Below are 26,552 nucleotides of genomic sequence, written 5' to 3' on the forward strand. Positions count from 1 at the left end.
AAATAATATAATAAAAAAACAAATGCCTAATTACTACTACACTATTTTAACTTAATATATTTATTTACAAGAAAGAATAAAATTTATTATAAGAAAACATGAAACAATGAATTTTCAATTAAAATTACAAAAAAATATCTCGTAACATAATGAATGATGCGGCGAAAAGATCGACACGTCTGTATAGCATCAGGCCTCGGCCGGCATTGTCTGTACACGGCGTTTACGCACACATGCGTACGCATTTTGTTCGAAAATAAGAATATCGGATTTAAAAAAAATCTATTGATTTTACTAAAAAAGTGACACCCAGGTTAAATAGTATATTGCTTGTAGAATAATCTGACAAAAAACCAGAATTATGGAACGTATATAAGTATAGTTATTATTGATTAAAAGATCTTTTTAGAGGTAACTTTGTGATTTTTTTCTATCGTACCAAATTAATTACATCATGTTTTCAAAATAACAAATACTTAGCATGTATCCTGAAGATTATCATATATTTTTTTCATTTGGTTTACTGCATTGGATTATATACTTTTTTGCATTATAAAACTTGCATTTAGCTCATGTAGTCCCCTTAAAATTCGATCACGATGGTGAGAGAATAATGGTGTATATTATCTCTTGCGATATTGGCAAGACTACCGGAGATCATTCAGGAGTTGTACTTCGTACATCAACGAATGACACGTGACGGTTCGTTTGATTTATATTTGTCTCGCCAGATAAGATATCCGTTGTAAAAAATTGTTGTTATTGTTGAGTTCACTAGTTTAAATATATTCATCACGCTTAGTAATAGTATAAATATACTATATTTAACGTCTTCACGTTATGATAATGGAACGCATTTTGATACTCAAAATTTTGATATAATATTGCCAAATATCTGATATATGATTCAGGAAAACGTAAGTAAAGAAATCACTTACAGTCACCGCATACATGTATAGAGGCTATGTCAAGTTGTTGATCTTTGTCGCAATAGAATTCTCAGACAAGAGTTTGAATCAAAGATCTTGATGTTTCCAAAACATTAGAAAAATTGTAAATTAGAAAAAAAATTAAAAGTATGTATCTTTACTTTGGAATGTACCATCAATTTACGATCTATTATTCTTATTGCTAGCGAGACCTTCTAAAACTGATGTATAATGTAGGTTATATTTTAAATTGATATGCCCTCATATAAATAATCTATATTCTCCTTGGACCTTCAATTATTCGTCGATAAGAAATATTCAATGCACGGTTGTGTTTCAGTTTAATGTACAATATCATTTGAAATACGTAAGAACGTAAATAATTATTAACAGTTTATAATAATTACGATGAACAACAAAAAATATATAAAATTATATGTTCCTTTTAAATCGATATTTTTATTTTAAAGAGGCAAAAGTGCTTGAATACACTTTTTTTTTAAAGTCTGACTGACAATTGGGCCACATGATGGTAAGCCCATACCACACCATCGCCCAAAGATATTGGCGCTGCTAGATATTAACCATTCATTCATTACATCGCCAAAAGGTCATCAACCTTGGGAACCAAGATGTATGACCCGTATGCTTGTAAATAGACTGGCTCGCTGAATCTTCAAACCGGAACACTAGAATACTAAATATTGCTCATTGTAGAATTTATGATGAGTGGGTGGAACCTACCCAGACGCGCTGTCAGAAAGCCCTACCATCAAGTAAACTTTAATAGATCTCAAATTAGAATCCAGATATGAACACTACTTTTTCCCGTTCTTAATTTGTGATCAACGTGCAGGAAAAATCTTAAAATATATAATTCTGCTACACGTACACACCAAACCACACTGAAGCATCGTAGTAATTTTCTCCTTGCAAGTAGATGATGTTCGTTTATTTTACTATGTTCATTTCAATTCAATTTAAAACGTAAGTAAGTATATTCTTACCTTAAATAGTATCACCATGAGTGTTACGGATATAAGAAGAAACGAGAACTGCTTAATGAACCAAGCCAGCCAATGTAGCCACGATGGTAGTCCCATTATTGTCATAGTTTCCTGTGAAAAAAACGACTTATGTAAACACGAAACCTTACATAAATGTTAATCAATATAATCTCATACACTTTTAGATATAATAATTAAAATGTTTGAAAGGAAACCTATCTACTTTAGAAATATTTTTAAAGTACATACTTCCTAAGTAGACAGACAGACAAGAGACAATATTTTTTTTACCTAACGATTATGATAAACATACGTTTTTAATAAAAGTGTACATGTTTCCCGTATAATGAATCTTAAAATTGTAACTAACTAACACCTATAATTTGTACGAAAAATTCATGACAACATATATCTAGCCTTTATTTATCTAAAATACACAATAAATATTGTTTATGAAATACTAGCGACCCGTCCTGGCTTGGCACGGGTGCAATTCTGATACAACGTTCACAACTTTTTTGTCATTAGACAATATAAACCACTTTGTCCTTTTTCTATGCATTTTAAAATTTGTAATATCCTCGAAAATTATTACTTTAAATTATATGCTGTAAAAGGCCATATTGTTCCATACTAAATGTACAATATATTATAATAAGCCATTATTTCTCGTAAAAAGTAAAGGAATAAAAACGGTTATTGTGGGTTATTCCTAAGACATAGACATATCCGTAGCGGGCTTTTTTGTAGAATATTTTAAGGTATACAATACTGTACTATATTATTTTGATCTATCTCATAGGGTATCATATACAACGTTTGCAATGTAAGTGCAAAAAAAAATTATTTAAAATTATCAGTGTTTCTCTACTATATATATAAACCTTCTTCTTGAGTCACTAAATCAATTTTAAAAAAACGTATTTATATCCGTGTTTTAAAGATCTAAGCATACATAGGGATAGGCAGACAGCGGAAAGCAACAATGTTTTATACTATGTAGTAATTTCAATGGGAAAATAGACGACAGCTGTAGTTCAATACATTTCTCACACAGTATTTACGTAACTAAAAATTATAATACTAGAACGAAACAATGTTAAAATACAAGTATAAACATAATAATAATTAATTATTAAAAAATCATTGATGTATATGAATTATTTATTATAAATAACTTCCGTAAAACATTTTGGCATATCAAGAAAATAGATAAATTTTATATAACAAACTTCGATATCTCTCGAATCTATTTAATAAGATTAAACCATTATTTAATGCCGGAAATGACTATAAGTTATTGAGTGATTCAAGATATAACACAACGCAACGAAGCTGTTTTTTTTTTTAAGATACCTGAATTCTTGTTTTAGATAAATCTTTATGAGTCCGTACAAATTCTCAACACATTTAATGTATTTATCCACAGACTTTTGAATCCGTGTCATTTTTGAGTGTTTTTTTTTTTTAAGTTTTGTTTCACTTTGTTAATAATCTTATTCTTATAAATTATTTTCATATATATCTTTATATTATACTAGCTTCCGCTTTCCGAGTTGGAGGACAAACCCGCATTGGAGCAGCGTGGTGGAATATGCTCCAAACCTTCTCCTCAAAGGGAGAGGAGGTCTTTATCCCAGCAGTGGGACATTTACGGGCTGCTAATGCTAAAATGCTAATGCTAATTCCAGACAATAATCTCTCTGTGCCAATTTTAGATTCCGTTCGTAGAGGATCCGTTCAGTCATTCGCGTGATAGCGTAGTCGACCCAAACTTGCAAGTTTGGGTCGACTACGCACTTGCAACAGTGCAGTGTTCTAGTCGTATATAATAATTGTGTCATTGTATTGACAGCCTTTGACGCCATTATAAAGTAACACAGCCTTCAGTCACCTCGAAAACCACGATATCCTTTCTCCGATTCTATAGAAACATATGTTATGATCGCTTATCTGTTACATATGTGTTACTTGAAGCCTCGGCCGAATGAAATACATAGAATATTCGATAATCTCGAGTAATCTAACTTATTGTATCAGCGCTGAAGTATCAAATATGAATAAAAATATATATTTTTTTTCGCTTATGACATAATCATACAATATGATGTTTCTTTTCATGAAAAACATATTAAGGGTAGTATTAGCGACGACACGAATTGTATTTTAGTCAATTATTCGCCCGCGCCCATGATCAAAGCACTAAATATTGTAAGATATATATATTGTAAATGTCGTCGAAAGATATAATATATACGAGTATATGTATGAGGTTCGAAATAAATTGCTAATAATGTTGGCAAATAATATATCTTTATACATATAAAGTTTTAATAGGATTTTATTAAAAGCAGCTATTAAATATAAGAAAAAAAAACAAAATTCGTTACTAAAATACTTATAAATTTGTTTTTATTTACTATATATTCATAAAATTTATCATGATTTGTCATAGAAACTGACACAATTTTAGTGATATGTACGTATTTTAGCGATTAGGTTACTGCGTACTATTTCGACGAGTACCAAGTACAATAATAGCGAATATTGGCGTCATTTCTAAGTGACATAACAATAGAATAATAATAAGGATTAATAATAACTACCTACTAGAACCGATTTCATACGGGCCATATGAAGGATGTACCCATGATATTTTATTCTTAATATATATATCTATATATGTATATACATATATAAAAGCGAAATACCATTCACTGATTAATCACGAAATCTCAGAAACTATAACACCCACAAAATTGAAATATCGCGGGTAGGTTGTTTGTAGGGTGTAGACATCCGGTAAGAAACGGATTTCACTAAATTCGGTAGAGTTAGAGTTAACTCGGTTAGGGGTACCTAAGGAGGTAAATCGGGGGTTGGATGTTTGTTATCAATTTCTCGCAGGTTCAGCTAGTATTATATATTCGAAAGTGAGTTTGTTTATTTGTTTATTTGTTACGCTTTTACGTCTTTTCAACCGATCACCATGAAATTACGCATACACGTTGTTAGGGGAAAAGAAAAATATAGATACTATCCTATCTATCTGACACCTCAAATGCGGGCAAAGCTATGGTCGAAAAATAGTATTACGTAATCAAGATCGGTCTATGGTATCTATCGAATTGCACTAGAAAAGTTAGAACTAGAAATAAGAAATTATTAGGATATAAGAAATTTTAAAATCAGTTAAATTTTTTTTACCATTAGAAATGACAAATTTTATGGTTCCTGTGGTCGATATCGTGGACGCAAACATTTTAGAACTACCTACCTATTAATTAAACGTTAGATAAAAAAATATTTCTTCCGTAGGCACATGCAATAACCACAAAAGGAAAAACTCATAAATCAATTAATAATTATTATTGTCTCTTTTTACATGTTTCAATAATAATATTATTGAGTAGTGAAAGCGTAAGGTGTATATTTTTTGTAATTAAAACATAAGTGTTTCCTTCTTCTTTTTACTCGTTGGAATAATGCATTTACGCCTTTCCTCTCCTTGTCCTACAACGGTGAACTTTTAATTTGTTTTCTAAATCAATGTAATATTATTAAAACTTACTTTTAATTGCATTTCCTTTTCAGCGGTGACAACTCGTACGGTATTCACGAAGGTGTAAGCGAAACACATCATTATTATCATCGATATAAATCTCTCCATAGCAACAAGTAAATCGTCTCGTCTGTACGACAGTTGAGGTAGACGCTGGAGATATATTTTCGTATTGATGGGTTTGCCTGTTTTTTGCTTTATAATCTCTTGGGACACAGCATGTTGGACAGCGAGAAACATTTCCGGAGAATAGCCTGAAAACGATTTATTGCGTAATTTTCTATAATGACAGAACATTTCACTAATGTGGTCATCATTGATATGTACATATTTAAATTAATTTGATGATACAAAAATTTTGCTGTATTTCTATTATTAATCAACGCAAGGTTAAAAACTAGTTTTTTTTAAACTTAATTTAACGACCACGGCAGCCTCACCTCAAGCCCTAATCTGCGCAGAATATAGAGTCAGGTTTATTTCATAAAATAAATTAATAGAGGGAATATCCCTAATCCAAGATGTTTTTCTTCACTATGAGTACAAGATAAATTGTTAACACAAATTTTATTTTAATTTCATGATAATTTAGTAGTGCTCGTCCTAAATTTAGATTCAAACTCGCGAATAGGAAAAAAAAGCAAAAAGTAATTGGGCCGTGGTACCCGCACGAATTCCATTTATAATACACGAATTCACGAAACCGGAAGGTGGGATCGCTAGAACGTTTTAACATAGGTTGCCCTTGCCGTGTTCCGGTCTTGGCATGGCAGAGTTTTCTAAAACAAATGTGGAATGAATGAGGTATCTACCGCATTCTACTAATCTCTACGCAAAAACAATTAATAGAAAATGAATTTAAAAACTGGTAGCTAATAATTTGGTAAGTTATTAGCTTATAAAAATGATAGTCCAACCAATACCCTAGTTGCGGTTAATACTAAATTTTTTGTAAAAAGGATGATTGAAATTGTACTTATTTAATTCTTGAATAAATGTATAAGTAAATATTATTTCAAACCTGGCATTTTGCCTCCATACATGTCATCCGGCTCACGAGGGCCAGGTTGAGGGAACAAAGGAAAAAGCAAATTTGTTCTCCAACTTATTCGTAGGGGATGTTCTAACATTGGAGTTCTCATGACCGCTGGAAATCTTAATGTCACTTTTATATCATCTGGCCACTCGGTAGCATCTAAAAGTTACGCAAGTGAGAAGAATTCATAAAGATAAATCATATTTCTTAAGAACATAGAAAGAATCAGAATGTATTTTCTGTTTAATGAATAATTGAATGAAATGAACGAAACATTGTAAATAACTAAGGTAATTTAGTTAAATCAGTTGTTTAGTTATGCAAGTTGGTTGAAAACAATATTGTTAGTTACTCACTAGTCATACTATCATCAAATTGAATGCCAACAAGGATGTGATTCATAACATTTGGTTGTGTGAGTGCAGCTTCCAGTGCTAATGAATCATTGTACCCCTTAGGTTGAGGAAGCATTTTAGTGTCAAAGAATAGTGCAATGAATCCATTCAGATTATCTAAAGCTACCATGGCCATGGCATCCTCTGTCACTTTCCTTGTAAGTGGATTTTCTGGAGAAAATGCTATTGTTCCCTCTCGTTTTGCTGATGTGAGATTTCCTCTAAATAAAATTTAGAATAAGTTAAGATAATAAATTTTAATAAAAGCTATTTAAGCTTTTATTACAATTTATAAGAAATAAGATGTGGAAATATATATATAATTATAAATGAATAAATATAATACAAAAATAAATGATGAAAGAAGTGCAATTTTCTGAATCAATTGTAATTTATATGATAATAGTTGTGAGTAAGTTAAGTGAATCTAAGGTACCACTATATCAGAAAGCTGCTTAGAATCTATTTAGGCTTATAAATAAGAGGTATGTTTTTATTATTAGTTCGAGTAGGTTTAAATATAACTTACATAACTTAAAATATATTCTGAGGTGTATACATAATTTTTCAAACTTAAAAAATCGTAACTTAAATGAAAATACTCACAGCTGTCTTCCACTGATATTGAAATATGTTGGGAGAAAAGGTGAGTATGAAACATCTGGCTTGGATTGTGGATCGACGAGACATCTTATTAATATTAAAAATAAAGAAAATATCACAGGAGATGCTATTTCAAAGAGTGTTTGCCACTTGTGCCTTCTTTGCAAAAGAAAATTTTTCCAAATTAAAAGCTTTAATTTTTCAAAAGAAGACATTTTCTATGTCGCTGAAATAAAATGTTAATTTTATTATTATCGCTTCGAACTTAACGAAATCGACAAACAAAGTACAATTTTAAAATAGTATAAAACCAATACAATAATAGCTTTTCATTTTTTAGTACGACGAAATCTATTTTTGTAGCATACAAAACTGAAAATAATATCGATATATCGCTTTCGCAGAAAAATTAAAAATAGCAAATTTAAAAATAAGGCTTTAATAAAGAACAAAAATAGCTTACCCAAACATTGCAGATTTAACACACTTTTAATTCAGCATTCAGTTTTAGTAAACACTAGCCACACACAATTCAAATATATTAGTCGTAATCATAGATTAACATTTATTAAGTAATGAGCCAATAGCTCAATGTTAGCATTTAATTATTTTAATGATATACATATGTCATTGTCAAACGTCAAACTCGACTGCCAATACTCTATATATTTTTTATTGTTTATTATATTCTTTAAATGTAATCGTTTTGTCTTAAAGAATAAAATCTATTATAATATTTAAAAGCTTATTATATAATTTTATAAAGGGAATAGTTACTCCAGTTTGTGTAAGAGAGAGAGATAGATTAGAGATTTTTTTAGTACCGGTGCAATCAGTAATGTTTGTTTGATTAAATGTTTATGGATTATAAATTTATTTTTCTGTTATTTGTAATATAATTGTATGTATTTTGCCTCCATAATATATTATTTGTGAGGCCACTTATGGTTTAGTATGAAGAAAATACTAAGGTATCTTCGAAGTAATTCAGGGGTGTAATGTATACAAAAAGTATCTTTGTTTTTATCTATACACTAATCATATTTCATATATTAGTATTAATTTTGATAGTGATTAATAATTCAGTCTGGCATTCTATTTTCGTCAGAAATTTCACTTTGTTTATTTTTTAATTACATTTTCCCATATTTACGCTACCAAAAAGTGAACTGTAAGTTTTCATTGAAAATTTCATAAAGACAAGAATCTAATTCAATTATATAAAGTTAATAGAGCAAATACTCATAGACATCAATATGGCGCTTATGTCAGTAGCTGGTAGTTTAACATATCAATGTTTTCTAATTGGGTTTTCTTAGATTTTAGAAAATTCTTATTTAAAAGATAGTATCAACTTTTATTTATTATGTCTACAAATAATTTATCGTCAGTTTTAAAATCATGTTCAGAAAGTGAGCTAATAAGTGAAGTAGCGGAAGCGAATATGACACCAAAACAGGTAGAAGGATCACGATTAAAGCGGACTTTTACCTTGCCTCGTAATCCCTTTGGGACATCCAAACCTAGTTCAAGTAAAAATAAGACTACCGATAATGATAACAAGCCAACGAGTGCAAATTCTGTGATTAGCATTACGCAAAAAGATGAGGGTGGCTTGGAAAGGAAATTGTTTAGAAGGCCGTCATGGAAGATATTCCTCAACAAAATCGCTCAACATATGAGCACAGTGAATGTTTCTGGTGTAGGTATTATTTTGAATAATTATTAAATAAATTTAACGAGTAATAAGTAACGTTAAAAGTTATTTGCAGGTTAAATCTGGGCCAGTTGCTATTCACAGTGATAGAGTACCATGTAGTGGCGAGCCACCATGGCCCCCGGGCACCATTCCCGCAGCCACTGGCATCAAAAATCATGGAAACACTTGCTATATGAATGCTGTACTACAATGTCTTTCACATACAGATGTTATTGCTGAATATTTTGTTTTAGAACATTATAAGGTGAGTCTAAAATATAGTTAATATATTTATTAATTTACTAAACATACAATCTTTTTTAGTTTTGTACATTATTTTCATTTTACTATGTTAGATGTATCAATTGTATGAATTACCACAAATTTTCAGATTGATTTACAAAAGAGGAATAAAATAAATTCAAAAAAGTATGGTACTAAAGGTGAAGTGACAGAACAGTTGGCAGCTCTATTAAAAGCATTATGGTCTTGTCGCTATACCCCAGATATGAGTACAGCTTTTAAGGTTTGTCATTCATTGCTACATCATAAAAATGTGTTTATCATAACGTATGATGTAAACCTAATCAATGTTGCATAATATGTAGTCTTGTCTTAAAAATAATTTTCTAACATTATAGGCAGCAGTGGAAAGGCACGGAACTCAGTATAGAGGAAATAGTCAACACGATGCACAGGAATTTTTGTTTTGGCTACTTGATAAAGTTCATGAAGATCTAAATACAGCTACAAAGAAAAAATATAAAACAATTAAAGTAAATATTAGAAACATAGTTATATATTTTACCTTTTTCTGTTTCTTGATAGAGAAATGTTACATTATCAATATTATATATATCCTAAATTATGGACTCAAAACATTAAAACCTGCTTGAAATGAAGCCACATTCAAATCAATATTTGTTTTTTTAAGAATACCGTGGGCAAATCAGATGAAGTTGTTGCCGCGGAAACTTTGGCAAATCATGCTCGAAGAAACAGTTCTTTCGTACAGGCAGTGTTTCAAGCTCAGTACAGGTATGTATATGTAATGTATATATAAATAAACTCTATATATGTTTTTTATAGAGTTTTGAGTGTAATAAATATCTCATGAAGTTGTGTTAATTTAAATTTAAAGTGGTATTAATTTACTTAAAAACCACCATTTCATAATTATTATGAATTAATTTATAGCCATTTTTTTCTTTTTTAATAATTCAAGGTCAGCACTAACATGTGCAAAGTGTGAGCGAACATCCTGCACATTTGATCCTTTTCATTGTGTAAGCGTACAATTGCCCACTAGACCAGTAGCGGCCCAGCCTTCTCCTCTGCCTGTTAATGTAAGTTCTTATTTTTTAGTAAAATAGCATTTGTAACTTATTAAATGTAATTTTTTTATAATTTAAAAATCAATGAGTGTGTCTTTATATTAACTAAGTAAATCTAAATGTGATCTCAAAGTTATTGATTAATTTTAGGTAGTATATGTAAATCAGCAACCTCGACAAGTGCGTATTGGTGTGGAGTTACCTCCAAACTCAACAATGGATGACCTTCGAACAGCATTGCACACAGATACTGGCATTGATAGAGACCATATTATACTAGCTGAGATCAATGAAAATGGTTTGTCAGTCACACATATCGATTTTATTGAATAGTTACATTAAATTCCATTAAATTACTTTGTTTATGTAATATTATATGTGTATTATATTATATGTGGCATATAATAATGAATATACGCTTAGTAAATTGTAGATTCTTCGTTTTTATAGGAGGTAGTTTTTAGTATGATACATATTTATAATTTAATATGAAATTCAAGCAATCATAAAGTATAAATATTTAATGGATGTTAACATAATGAACCATATATTACACTGGCGCAGGCTGGAGCACGGGCCGCGCGGGCTGGGAGCCGGCCGGCATCGAGCTGGGCTCGCTGTACTGCGTGGAGGCGCCGCCCATACTGCAGCCCCCCACCACGCCCTACCTCCTGCTGCTGTGGGTTAACATGCTCGATGGAGAGAGATTTGGTATACTTCATTTATTATTTTGAAAGAGTAACGATTGCATTAACAGACATTTGCAAGTATATATTTAAAAAAAAGATAATTGTTTCGTGGGACGCTCGTTGAAACGAGAGTGCTCTCGCTACATATTATACATTAAATAACAGATACAAATACGATAAAATAAATTAACGATGACAAAATTGTTATTAAAAATCTCGTGTGAATTAAAAAAATAACTAAAAATAAGTTTAAGTAATATTATATAAAACCATATATGAAGAACCATAACAAAAAAAAGAGAGGGAAACCTCGCATGCAGCACGCATAACGCTTTTTTCACTTGATGATTTCGGCCAATTCACTCTACTAAGATACGTAAAACAACTTCGTTCCAAAGAAATTTGTAAAGCAAATTATTGTGATGGATGGCTTAGTTTTTTTTTTTCCTATCAATAATCATACTAGCTTCAGTATAATGATTATTATGTATTTTAATATGTACGCCAGGCTCTCCATACGCAATGCAAGTGCCTCGAGAGATATCATACGAAGATCTACAGAAACTGATGCTGAAGGAGATGTGCCAAGTGGTAGCGGAACGAGTGCTGGAGAACGCGCAGGGAGCCGATATATTTAAAGCGAGAATAGCTGAAGCGCATCGTCCGCGGGACCCCGCGTATTTGCAACCCGAGGTACGCATCTGATATTAGTAACTCTGTGATGTATTATGTGTCGTTAATATAAATAACTAGCTGTGCTCGCGACTTCGTGCGTGTTTAAATTTAACAATAAAGTTGTCATTGTAGCCTAAATCCTTATTACATCAGCTATCTGCAAGTGAAAGTTCCGTCAAAATCGGTCCAGCCGTTCCAGAGATTAGCCGGAACAGACTGACAGACAGACGGACAAAAATTGAAAAAAATGTTATTTTGATATACATACATATGCATTTAGTAAAAAGCGGTTATTTTAATATTACAAACACCGTCCAAATTTTATTATATGCATAGATTATTTTAAATGGAATTCATGAAAACTTATATGGTAAAATTAATAGTATGTAGCGTTAGTGTGTAATTGTTTCTAAAATTATGTGTACAATTATAAATGCGAATGTAACTCTGTCTGTTGCTCTCTCACGGCCAAACCGCTGCACTCCAAGGCATAGACTACTTTATGCCTACCAGCTGACGACCTACCCCTAAAACGCGAGCGAAGATGCTGTTGACAGTATTTCATTCAAATTATCAAATTATTTAGAATTTTAAAATAGAGATGCTGACTGCATTAACAATTTCCTAACATTTTTTTTAATTCATCTCTGCTTGTTGATTTTATGATATATTAAATATAATAAAAATTAATGTTCTGTTTAAAAAATTATCAATGTTTTTTGTTCATTATGTACATTTTTTTGCAGTTACCGCACCCTTTGTTCGCTCTGGATGTAGAGCAAGCATTGTGTGCCCACGACAAGTATCCCCACTTACGTCTCGAATTACTCTGGGATCCAGCTCACAGAGACAGGTTGGTTTATTATTGTATTAAGGAATTATAGTAGTATTTTTTTGCGCTAAAATATAAATGACAATTATATGATCTAATATGGAACTGCGTGACTTGCAAATATGACTGATGACTAACGACTAACTAGCATCTTGTGTTATTGTGGCGGTTAATAATTACACTGTCATCGTGATACGCGTGAAGAGTGCGACGAACGATAAGTGAAAATGCAAAAACCTTGGAAAATACGATTTATTTAGGCAGCGGTGACTGGACTTATGTTTTACATCGTGGGATCCAAATATTATAATCCAAATACGAGTGTCAAAAGTAATTGTGCTTGATATTGATTTGGCCATATGGTATCCTACCTTGACCGTCGAGGGTGAGACGTATAATTTCATATGAAACAAACATTTATCATTGGGGTGGTATAAACTCGAAACCTTAAACTTAACGAGAGTTTGCTCGAAATTGGGAATAATTGCAGGCTGTATTGGTTTTACTTTTTACATGTGGAGATATCGCCCATTATTAAATCTGACCTTAAAGACTGTTAGTGTGCGATGTGTGTAGGTGAAGCCCACACTGTGCTGTAATCACTCCGGCACATGAACACTGAAGTATTTCCGCGAGTATATATAGGCAGTATTTACATTATAATTCATACATTTATTTGTAACAATCTGCTCAACTGCAAAAAGTTATAATCGATTTCTTTTATTAAACATTTTTTCCTGGGTCAGTTTTGAATAATATTATAGTATATCTGAATAAATAATCTTAGTTGACGTTAACCACCTTAAATGTGACATCGAGGCTTTATTCACAAGAATACTTACCGTATATAATTTTATCTTATTTCGCTGAAGTCCGAAGTCAGTTCATTGATGTATTTATTTTTCAGTGTTTAACCGATTCAGGCCGAAGCATATTTCATTTTCGAATATATCAAAAAACGATAATGACTAAGAATTTAGGTAATTTAACTATGAAACCGGTTTGTCCGGCAGCATCATCCGCGAGTCGGGCGAGGCGTGCGAGGTGCACGTGTCGGCGGCGGGCGTGGCCTGCCCGCTCACGCTGCACGCGTGCCTCGCGCACTACACGCGCGCCGAGCACCTCGCGCAGGAGGACGCCTGGAGGTACGTGCACGGACTTCGCTTGTCAAGATTCACAATATTCATACATACAAAATGTTATTTTATTTTGAAAATTACACTGATTCTCCTCTATGCGATGGTTTATTTATTTCTGTTCTGAACGATGTTGCTACAGTATGCTAGACATTAGTAGAGTTTCAATGTAGTCATAACCTACGATTGCTATAATTATGTTTCACGACGTACCAGAGGCCTCGAGGTAATGATAATATTTACTACAATAATAAATTGTATCTATCTCTCAGCTCCTTTCCTACATAGTGCTTATTAATTTACCACAGTTTGCTTCATACAAATGCTCTTTTCTAACGTGTATTTTACTAATTAAAAGAGTGGAACCACTCTCACCTTTCAACATAGTTTTTGCTTGCAATGATATTTAATAATGGATATTCATATATAATAATCGAATCGAATAAACTTAAAATTGTTCTAGAGTCACGATATGATACTAATGCAAAAATATTGTTATAGGTGTCCGCAGTGTCAGAGATATATGCCTGTTGTGAAAACTCTTGGTTTATGGTCTCTTCCAGACATCTTAGTAATACATCTAAAGAGATTCCGACAGTAAGTATAGTTTTTATATCTATAAATAGTATGAACATCAACGTCGCTTTTAATCTCTATCTGTATCTCCGCTTACATCGTTTAAACCACTTGATAGATTTTAATACTGTTTTCACCATTAGTAAAGCGATAAACGAAAAGTGCGGGTAGCACCGATGCCTCATCGATCTCCTTCAGGGAGCGGGTCAGCGGAGGCACTGTGCTCGCTCTTTCGGAGTCGCGCAGCCGGGTCGGATTTATGCTAATTCAAGCAATGTATTTTTCAGACAAGCCAAAGGCCGGACGAGTACAAAACTAACGACGATGGTAGAGTTCCCAGTCGACGACTTCGACATGAGTCCTCACCTCGTGAGAAGAACCCCAGCCACCGCGGAGTCGCCGAGCCACTCGCGGTCGCCGCGCCGGCGCGCCTCGCGGGCCGCGCCCGCGCACGACCACGTGTACGACCTGTACGCCGTGTGCTACCACCACGGCGACGACCTGGAGACGGGCCACTACACGGCGGCCTGCAAGAACCCGTACGACGGTCGCTGGTATAAATTCGACGATTCGAGGGTCACGTCTGTCGACGATGAGAACGTTTACAGCGAGCTCGTTAACAATTCGGCCTACATGTTATTTTATAAACGCAAAAAACCAAATGTCATCCATTCTTGTTCCACCGAGGAGGGCGGGCATTGGGCCCTGAGGATGCCAAAGTTTGTAAAACTCGCTGATAATTTAAATGAGCTGACCGAACTTATTGAGGAAGTAGTTGAGGATACGAAAGAGAAATCGAATAATGATAAGTCTCAAGTTGACAACGCGCCGAGACCTAATCCATCGCCCTCTAGGAGTATTTCGAGTCTCCCAGAAGATAAAGTAGAAACTAGTCCGACAAGGCAAGTGAACGTCATCCATAGTACAACATCAATTATCCAGTCACCCACTCTCCAGCGGCCGCTTATAGTTGAAGTAAACGGCGATACTACGAACGACGATTTAAGCGACTATGAAAACGAATCTAGCATGCCTATTGAGCCTTACATTCACAAAGATGTTCATGTCAATCCAAAGATGACCCCCGTCGATACGAGAAGACCACGATCAGTCGATTACCCGACCAGGTCTAGCACGTCACCTGCTTCTAGGGATTCCAACAGAAATTATGAAAGTTCACCTTTGGTCGCCAGTATTAATGGAGTCGAATATCATCCTACTACAGAAGACTTAATGTTGTCGATGTTCCAAGAGTCTAAGTTTATAGTGCCCAGGCATCACATCGCCGGGGAACCTCATAGGACAGGTTTGTGTCTTCATAATTAACAAAGTTTAAAGCGTATAGAACCACAGACATTAAAAATTTTAATGTTACAGGTGAGAAGTCTTCCGTTTGGAAAACTCGAATATCCACATGAGAGCAGCTTAGATCCCTTATAATGTATAAAGAGCCCTTTCCCTTATTTATTTTAAATGTATTCCTAGATCTGAGGATTCCATGTAGTTGACCGTTATGTTTTAAAAATCTATATATTTATAGCTACGAATATTTCGTTAAAAATAATAGAAAATATTAATTCATATAAAAATTCGAAACAAGAATTTTTATAAATGTTGTTAATTAAGAAAAACGCTCTTCGAAACGAATTTGTAAACAAAAAATACAAAATTATTGCGATACGATCTTTTTACGGCGTATCGAGATTTTTTGTCTCTTCAGTCGTTGATAAGGAAAGTTTTAATTTATATATTACTGCGAATATTATTTTTTCAAAGTGCTAGAGACTCCTAATTTAGAACAACCCCGTAGTTGGCATATACTTTACTCGAAATTTAGTTGTAAAGCTAGTTTTAGCATGTGAGTACCTTGTTGTGTATATTGTAGCATTAATAGTCGGTAGTTAAATGCTTAAATGAAGGATTTTGTCATTACAATATCACACTTGTGCCTTGGCTCTAGGGTGTTAATTTATAACGATTTTTACATTGTACGATACGATTTTCCGACGTATGCAAATAAAGTGTGTAATATTTGTAAGTTAAATTATGTCACTGAGATTATAAAGGTATGTTTATTATACCAGATACGATTAATTTTATACTTGTATCGACAAAAAGAAAATAAAATATTTCTCAATGGTATTAACTGTGGCTTCTTACGACCTCTCAACGTCAACGTCAAGAGACAAATAGATGACCATAGACGAATGCTAACCATAAATTATTATGCAAACTACATAAGATTTTAGAATCGTATGTGAAATTTGTATATATGTTATTGTATCTGATTATGTAATTTAAATTGCTTAAATTATATAGACATTTAAAAACTTTTTATACCAAATGATATTGTTTCTTGAGTAAAACATAAATTTATGTAAATATTCGTGACATTTTAATGCACAATGCCACAATGTGATTTTATAAATTAATTTTTGTAAAAGACAATTATAGTAAGTGTAATAATGTTATTTCATTATTAACTAATAAAATATTAAAAGATGAAAATGTAAAACAACGCGAATTGCTAAACTTATGTTGTAGATATACTTAAGTGTATAAAAGAAGTTCAGAAAAATATTAATAATAGGTATCTTATTTTTTTTTAATAATAAGTAGGTTTGCAGCATTAATGATGTATAATTATTTTTTTATAATTTATTAAAGGCAACTTTATACTTCTTATTTTCGATACTGATAATTTGAATCGTTAAAGGAATATCGTGTCTACAACACTGGCAATCGAAAGAAGTCTTAATTTAGGTTTAAGTGACTGGCTCTCATTTGTTTTAGTGGATATAAGCGGCCAATAAATAAATAAAACCATCCTACCATGAAGTCTTTATTGGTAATACAAAAGTACCTCCATTGCGATAATAATATAAGATCTCGAAAATAGTTTGTTTTCTACAATTATTAATGTTAATTGCTACGGAGTATATGATTGGTCGTTTTTTTATCCTTTAATTATATTGTATTACATTCGTTGTTTTAATTTAAAAATGTTTATTTTATTTTACTTAATCACGTTATGTTAAAATATAAGTGTTATGTGCACCTGATGTTTGATTATTTTATTTATGCCCTTTTATATATGAATGGAATGCCATTCACCAACATAATATTACTACATTTTAATGACACACACCCAAACTCAATTTACGTCAGATAGGGATAGATAAAGAAGACAGTAGCTTTTTAATGTTTGTCAAGCCATTACCTTTTTTGTTTGGTAGCTTTGGCAAGGCCGGATTTTGGGGCTACAGCCCGGGGACTGTATGACAGAGGATTTTTACAAGGTGATGGGCGAGAGTCAATGTAGTTCTAACGTGATATACGCAAAATTAAGATTAGAAAAAGCGCCGACAACCGCGCGCCGAGGTGTTTTCGGATGCGTAAACTATACCTCCGGAAGAGTAAACGACACTCGTTATTACGTTGATTATTTAATATTGCAGTTAACAATTTTTAAAGGAGTTTGAACTTATTGATGCGTGTCAATTTATGTCTTTATTGAGTTTTAATCATGACCCTCGAACGAACGATTTAGATAGAAGATAGGGAGTCAAAACTAGTAAAAATCGTCTTACATAATAAATTAATTGCCCCTTGGAAAGTAATTAGGGGCAGGGCTGGACCGTAAGTTTATGGGGCCCTGGGCTAATATTTCTTAGGGCCACCTAATTACTCAAAGTATAGAAAAAATGAGACAATAAAATATTTTATTTATATTATAATATATTATTCCTTAGTGTTATACAATCGTAAAGTAATTGACAAATTATAAGGCAACCTGTCTGCACTTTCCGTTGGATAATTCTTTAATTTGCTCCTCACATTCTAGGTTCTTAGTTAAATATAGATTTATGGATATAACGGATAAATGGTTAAGTCGTGAATTTGACATCGTCGTTCGGTATTTATTCTCTAATAGCAGTGCCCGCGACTTCGTGCGCGTTTGAATTTAAGTTATTTGGACGTTGCAGCGTTACTTTATTTTTATTTTATGTATCATTCTAAAATAAAAGTAGCCTACGTTACTCCTTATTACATCACCTATCTGCCAATGAAAGCCCCTTCAAAATCAGTCCAGTTGTTCCAAAGATTAACCGGAAAAAACTGACCGACAAAAATTGTAAAAAAATATTATTTTGATATATGTACCGTGTATATATCTATTTAGTAAAAAGTGGTTTTTTAAATATTACAAACAGATACTCAAATTTTATTATATGTAATAGATATATGCCATCCTGGAAAAGGAGCGCTCGGCTTCACAGCTTGTGATTGGTAAGGTTAAATATAATTTTAAGATTATTTAGCTGTTCGGGAATATGGGAATACGTGACAAGCTTTTTTTCATAAAGATTATGACATAGATTTAATTAAATTCCATTGTTTCAATTGCGATGTGTTTAACTGAGGCTTAAACAAAAAATAGAACAATTTTAGCTTACGACTATTTAACTTCCTTAATTACATTTAAATGAATCACAGCTCTAATCGATTGAGAATGTAATTTTTGTTAGTACTTGCTTTCTGGTTTTCTTTGTTAGTATTTTCAAGTACAGCTTCTAATTTGCCATTGTCAAATTCATAGAAATCTTCCGAAAATAAAAATTTTGACACGTTTTTAGTTTTTTTTTTTTTACTACTTTCTACTCTTTTTCCAATTTCTTTTTTTTCTTTCTTCTTTTATCTGCTAACGCCTTTCGCTTTTTTCTTTTCTAATTTTTTTCATTTGCCTAAGCTTTTCATTAGGCTGATGTTAGTACAAAGGCATCTTCTTGGTATTATTTTATCCCTTTTTATTGTGGCGTTTTAGGTTGCACGAAAATATCTTGCAGTTTAATTATAGTATTGTCTTCCTTAGCCAATGATTGATCAAAGATTTATTAAATGGGTTTGATTAATCGCAGAATTCGCAGGACTGCAAACCATACGATCTGTTTAATTTAATAAAATTATGGATTCTTTCGCATTATCGTCTATTTTTAACTTTGACTTGACTGAGCTGGGGGCCCTTGAATCTACGAGTCCCTGAGTCCAAAAAGCCATAATATGGTAAATCCGACCTCAGGGCCTTCAGACTTAATTAAAGCCAACCCCGAAATTTCGTGGTATTAAAAAATGTATCAAAAATGAGTAAAAACATATGTAAATTCACAGGGTTTACGCAATTTTTTAATTATCATAATGAAATATGGACCACTGGTCGAACACTAGTTAATTTAAAAATAAATTCTTTGGCTTTTGAAACCCTTTTAATAGCATAGTCGCTTAAGTGGACAAGGTACTGCCACAGCTCCAATGTGGTCAATTAAGAAATAAATATTTTATTAATGTTTAAACTTTTCCTTTTGGTTAATATAATTAACAACATTTTGTATTTTATGTATTTAAAAAATAATATTTTATGTACAAATATTAAATATGTGATTCGTAAAAACATGAACTTAAATTGATTGATTCATTTAATATACAGAAACATATATGTTTCTGTGTATTCATCAATCTCAAATGTCTTAAATTCCTAATAATTAACCTATATACACAACATTAATTTATTTATTTTATTATGAAGCCAACGGTGACCACATTGAAAGATGTAATTTAAATTATATTATTTAAAAAATATCATCATTTACACTTCTCTAAAAAATTTGATGCAATAGAAATATGCAAAGTACCCCTTTTATATTGTTGTTGTTACCTTTTTTCCCTAAGATATCAAAAGATTTTATGATTCACATTGGTATATTAAGTAACACAATACCAAGGGAGCTTATACCTTATTTTTGAAGAATTACTTTTTTAATATTATTTATATAATCGATACGCACAATTCTTGATGTAATCCCTCTGTCGTCAAATAATGAATATAAACTGAAATCAGTACGGGACGAGAAGTCAACCAAGCAAGGTCAACGATGTATAATCGACCCAAAGCGAATTCCAATCGAAAAAGGGATGAAGATAAACAAACTTTAGATTTACATATTCAATGCGATATACTAATAGCTATATTGAGCGCTACTAACTGATCTTAATTAATAAATTACAACACTATTTCACTTGACTACTTATATCCACATTAATTTTACTTTTAAAGTAAAATTAAAGTGGATATAAATAACATAACCAACCAATCAATGACAGCTTCGAAATTAAAAACGTAATATTTTCGCAAATCCATCGATTGGATTTACTTTAAAATGTTTCAAAAAACGGTGTGAACATTTGTACATTCATTACATTTGATTAAGTTTTTGTAAATATTAATTATTCTAAAATACTCGAACCCACACTTCCGTGAGTGGAATTCAGATGTAAGGTATTTTTTCTATGATGCTTACAAGAAAATTTATGACTAAAAATAATAATATCGGTCCGATAATAATAAAAACGTTAATATTTATTCATCAAATACAGAATTACTTATTACTTACAGATATTTTCAATAGGTAGGTAGGTACTTCTTATCCTAACACACGTTTAAACTACATTCATAACTAACACTTTTTCTGTATCTACTTATAATAAAACACATTGCATTGATTTGTACGAACTGAAAAAAAATATTATGATAAAAATAATTTTACGCCAAGACAGTTATTTCCGGGAACCAGACTGCCTTGCCAAAATCGAATTGACGCTCACAATGAACTGATTTTAATGGTCTGTGTGTTTCTGTACTAGCGGCCATAAATTTCGGAGACCTTCATTTAGCGAGTAATACGAGACCTAGCTGGCCTAGCTAATCAAAATAGCTGCTATGGAGCAGCAGCGGTAGGAAGTAGTTACTGCCCAACTGCTCAGCAGAGGAAGACCGGGAAATGAATCAACGATACTAGGAACTTCTCCCCTAGTTACTTGCATATTTATGTATGCATGTATGAATAAGTATAAGAGCCTAGATGTGCCAATGGCGAGAACATGTGAATCTTAATTAATAATTGTAGGTACGAATGGGCCTGGCTTGATGGAAATTGGCTTTATGAGTATCAATAAGAATTAGAGCAGTGTGGTTGCTAAAATAAGCTCCAAAACTTTGAGTCAGGAGAATAGAAGGCCATTGACTACAACATAACAAATACAGATGCATCTGGTAGGCCCCTAGGTAACCCGAAGGAAAAAGGCCAAAACAAAAAAGGATCTATTGTACGTAATAATTTTTACCTTTGGCCGTCGAAACATTTTAGACCTTGTATTGACTATGCAATTATTTTGTATAAATGCTTCGAAATTATATAAAGAAAAAAGTTATTGTTAAGTAACATTGTGACCGTTTACTTTTTTGTAATTTAATTTTTATAATTAATTACTTAAGTAGTTTTCGCTTATGCTTTGCTTTCATTTTGGCATAGCTGTTGAAGGTTTAAATCCTTATATGGATTTTATTTTGAAAACTTGTTATTTTTATAACAAAATTTAATTTTCAATAAATAAATCAATCATTTTTTTTACATTATTCTTCCGATATTGTTTCGTTCGCAACAATAATCGATTTGTCACTATATCTGTCCCCTTTGTCATGTGTCGGGAACTGCTATTTAAAAAATATATATTATAAATATCAATTTTAAAAGAAAACCATAGCAAACGTTTTACATTGTTTGGACATTTCATAAGCATATCTAAATTTTTTACTTTCCTGTTAGGTGTCTGGTATACCTTGGACGTAGATGTCATTTGTTATAGATAGTTATAGCTTGAGATGCCAGAGTATAAGATGTTCTAGTTAAATAAATTCCTCATTCTATGTATGTACTTATGTATTTTTACGTAAGAATATAAAAATATATACCTATATATTAAAAAAAAACCTACTGTGTTCTCACGCAGGACTTAGTTTAATCCCATTAATTTACACTTGTTATATTCTATTAAAATTAATTATTATCGCTAATTTATTTTTATTCTGACGAGGATAAATATAAACACAAACAATGCCTCAGTACCTACAGTGCAATATTAATGGTAATACATTTTATTTAAATGAACATGAACTAAATTAAAAATTAAATGTAATATTTATGCGAATAGTTTATAGTCGCTATTTTCGTAGACAAGCAGGTATATAATGGTAATTTGCAAGTGATGCAAATTAGATTATACGTTAATTATAACAATCTCATAAATTAAATCATTTAAGACTGTAACATTACTATTCCATTAGGTAATAGTTTAAAAATAACTTCTTGAAATTGTTAAAGTTATTCTTGATACCCCTTCTCATTTTAACAATATAAAATGGCAAAATAGATTTCACAAACGTAATAGCTATTGTATATTAAAATACCTTAAATAATAACCAGCACTTAGAACACAATTCTCTAACATTACACATGCCTTGAGAAAAGAACAAAACCCGTATTTTGATCTTATTTAGATGTAACGAACTCGATCGGGTCACTTCCGATAATTCCGAAGCCATGACATTTCGCATAAAATTAGAACGTAATTTAGAGGTACAATAAAACGAAAATAAGCTTAATAATCTAAAAACCATTGTTTGAGATACAATGTAGAATGCACCATGCAGCATGTAATGTTTTATTTCGATACCAATAATAAACTAAAATATATAATTGTACGTAACTAACATGATTGTATTTTTAGATGTTGAAAAAGAGTAACTACTGAATTTGTTGTCGGTTCCTTTAGGTAGAATCTACATTCCGAACTGGAGGTTGCTTCACTTAATATAATATGTAGATTGTTAAATGACGATTTAAAAGGGTTGTGCCTACTTGAATGGATAGGTGGCCTATGGCATGCATATTGCATATATTCGAATTTGAAGGGTGAGTGAGACAGTGCAACTCAGGCACAAGGGTATGTGCCTTATGTTAGTTTTCAATATAGATGGTGTATTAAATATTGACCAAAAAACCACAATACAGAATGTCTTCTTAAAAAAAACCTTTTTCAAAACACTTTGTTTCGGTGACGTATACAGTGGTGCCTAAAGTCCAACATTTATTTAGATTTTTGTCAACTCTTCTTGGGTTGCCGAAAAGAATTAACAAATCCCTAACCGTTTCACCCATATGAGGTAATTAACATTATCGCTATTATTGGGGGACTATATAACAACTTGTACAAAGAATGTTACTTAGGTGTCTCTTTTATATTTTTATAGTTGTGTGTTTAAATGTTTTTAAATAACTGACTCACGATGAGAACAAGTTACGCCAAAATAGCTACATTGATTATTAATAATATATATATGTATATCTGTTAATAATAACGAAGATATACGAAAGATAACAATTTATAAAAAGCAATATAAATTTAAAGGGAGTTTTATTCAAGGTTTTCTGATACCGTTATTTGTATTTGTATCAGAGTAAAGGGGTTAAAATTTCGAAATGGTCACATACAAGCGGATTTAATTATTGCATTGGGTAGGTGTACTATAAGAACGATAAATCGGTTTATAGTAACAGAAGAACTTCCTTATTTATTTTTTTTAATTTATTGGAACCACAAACAAGTTTACAATTATCATTTTTTATAGCTTAAATAGTAGGTACATATAAGTTATTGTAACCTCAACAACGATGGTCACATTATACATAACAAAATAAAAATGATGAAACTGTTTAAGAATTAAATGTAAAAAATTCAAACAACACATTTAATCATTATAGTGAAAAGATATGGCAGATGAAGACAGTAGTTTTAAAGAAAAAAGAGAAAAAAATAAATAAATTAAATATAAATATTTTGTTCAATATACGAGTACAAATAAACAATGGTTAGTTTTAACTTCAATTTAATTGACTTTAATTAATTGGACAAGACACATTAACAGATAATATTACAAAATTATTTTATTCAGTTAGAATTTAGATTACTGAGCGACAAACTTAAGGTCATTACAACATTTGTAAAAAGGAGGCGATATTTATAGAATTGCACATGATTGATTAAAGTCTAGATATAATAAATTAACACTAAAAAAACCTAATAAATATTAATTTATTTAATCTCTCTCAATATCTCTTAAAATTTCGTGTCTATGCTGTTGAGCTAATCCCGAGTAAAGAATCGGGTCATGGTCACCAAAAAAAACTGAACAAACATGTAAAAATTTAACTCTCTAAGTGTTTCGGAATATTTTATGTTAATAGAATTTTTAGCTTAAAAGATCATTTAAATACACTCATAGGCTGCAAAATTATATAAATGTTATTCATACTATGTTTTTCAATACTATAGTGATTTTTTATTGCTTTCCTAAAGCATTTTAACCAAATTCGTTAATAGTGCGAGGAACTTGTTTATAATAAGGATTTTTTTTTATTAAACTAAGTAAGAATTGAACCGAAAACCAAGTTGATTTTGGATTGCTATATAATAATAATAATAGTTAACTGATCAATATCTATATTATATGTGTTGATACAAGTGTTCAGTTAATGCGTGTGTGTAATTGCTTGAAAAATATAACAAATTAGCTACGAATAAACCACTATTCAGTAAACACGTTATTGTTTATTTCAACTCCTTATAAATCGTGATCTTATAAATTACTTACCATATGATTGAACAACAAACCGGAATTCTCAACGATTTGTTTACGTTTAAAAACTGAAGACGAATACAATAGATGGAGCCGGCGACCGGTAAGAGAACAAAAGATGTTTACCAGAATTGAACCCGAGTGACTTTTTCATGCAACAAAGTTTATATTTATATTTAAAAAAAATGTTAATAAAAAATGCAGTGTGAGGTATACAGCCTATCTTATTTAAAAAAAAAACAATAACATGAAATAGAAATAAACATGTAAAGTAACCTCTGAATTTGTTACTTATTTTCCTAAGCTATCTTTTAAAAGATTACTTTATTTACTTTGGAATTATTAGTCTATTAAAAACTCTATTTAATTTTCTATGGCATACAACAACCACAGGAGTAGTAAAGATAAATAAATAATTTTGTTATTGAATAATCGGATTGAAGCAAATCGAGATTTTGAAAGTAATCTATGTCGGTCGGAAACATTTTGGCGGGTTAGGGATACATAGTATTAGGATATGTAGAATAGAAATTAGGGCTTGTTAATAGTTTTGATAGATAGATAGATATAAATTATTTGCTCACGTTTTAAGTTGATAAGGATTAAAGGTCAGGCTTTAGTCAAGTTATATTAGTATAGTATAAGGTTTTTAGATACAGCACTTCAAAATCCAAAATTTGATAAAAAAGAAAAAAATTGTATCAAATTTTTTGCTCATGTCTACTTCTGAAGCTGGTGGTCAAAATTATCCTGGAAACAAGAGAAAAACTTGAGGAAGATATCTATGGCTCCCATTGTTACGGGACGTAGTTATGAAAATTACAAAAATACAAAAAAAAGCTAAAAGAATTTTAAATTAAATTTCTAAATTTAGTAAAAGCTTTACTAAATATTGATATGTGGTCATGGTTCTCGTCGTGTCCATTAAATTCGTCACAACTCCCGGAAAATCATAAAGATTGTTAGATATTTTAGGAATACATTTTGAACTGTGCGGTGTTAGTAAAAAGGTTTGGTTTTTGAAGTTAATCATCCAACATTAATTCTTTGCATTTACATTCGTAAGACGTAGTACTTTTACTAAGATTATAGATCAACAGTTAATAAAAAATAATTGAACAATATGTGCTTCTTTACATATTTTTTTTTCATTTCAGGCTCAGGCTCACTAATCTTTCAAACCGGAATTCAATAATACCTGTTTTATTGAATTCCGGTTTTTATTGCTTGTAGGTATTTTGGTATTTGGCGGTGGAGTATGTGATGAGTCGAGTAAGATCCTTTTCAGATTTTACCATTTGGTTAATTTTTTCCCTTATAATTAATGACCAATTCATGTTTCATTTAAAATTACATTTCGTCTGTTTGAATGTCTGTTTGCTTGTACGAAATTTTTTTTTTCTTTGAAGTCTGATATTCGTACGATTCATATTGCACGTGCTAAACAGTCATGGGCCTAAAGAAGCAAGGCCGAGTGCCACCGTTTGCAGACTGTTGATTGGTGGTATTCATTATGATTTCGCAAATTGTTTGCAGTCCATAGAATAT

At 31.5% G+C, this 26,552-nt stretch overlaps 2 protein-coding genes across 4 annotated transcripts in view; one reads left to right on the plus strand and one right to left on the minus strand.

The window, feature by feature from the left end:
* The window catches only part of LOC125066092 (phospholipid-transporting ATPase ABCA3-like), a 34,935-nt gene extending 26,806 nt beyond the window's left edge, over positions 1–8,129 (minus strand). For 2 of the 3 annotated variants that reach the window (XR_007119657.1, XM_047674019.1), the window contains exons 1-6: positions 7,996–8,129; positions 7,536–7,758; positions 6,891–7,150; positions 6,520–6,693; positions 5,508–5,752; positions 1,937–2,047 (exon numbers count right to left, since the gene is read on the minus strand). Coding sequence is in view for 2 of the 3 variants with exons in the window: in XM_047674019.1 (XP_047529975.1) it covers positions 1,937–2,047; positions 5,508–5,752; positions 6,520–6,693; positions 6,891–7,150; positions 7,536–7,747 (1,002 nt within the window). In the remaining variant the exon portion in view is untranslated. Of the gene's footprint in view, positions 1–1,936; positions 2,048–5,507; positions 5,753–6,519; positions 6,694–6,890; positions 7,151–7,535; positions 7,759–7,995 lie in introns of those variants that run through there. The other variant, XM_047674020.1, reaches the window with a different exon arrangement.
* A 669-nt stretch (positions 8,130–8,798) lies between these two features.
* Positions 8,799–17,535, plus strand: LOC125065660 (ubiquitin carboxyl-terminal hydrolase 31). Its single transcript, XM_047673418.1, has 14 exons — positions 8,799–9,234; positions 9,305–9,496; positions 9,623–9,757; positions 9,873–10,007; positions 10,166–10,269; positions 10,457–10,577; positions 10,716–10,863; positions 11,130–11,276; positions 11,763–11,947; positions 12,676–12,782; positions 13,775–13,906; positions 14,399–14,494; positions 14,761–15,779; positions 15,851–17,535. Exons 1-14 carry the CDS (start codon positions 8,899–8,901, stop codon positions 15,889–15,891), a joined length of 2,898 nt encoding a protein of 965 aa, XP_047529374.1. The 5' UTR covers positions 8,799–8,898; the 3' UTR covers positions 15,892–17,535.
* The last annotated feature ends 9,017 nt before the right edge of the window (positions 17,536–26,552 follow it).

The sequence above is a fragment of the Vanessa atalanta genome, chromosome 8 (assembly GCF_905147765.1).
Source record: "Vanessa atalanta chromosome 8, ilVanAtal1.2, whole genome shotgun sequence".
Taxonomy (NCBI): Eukaryota; Metazoa; Arthropoda; class Insecta; order Lepidoptera; family Nymphalidae; genus Vanessa; species Vanessa atalanta.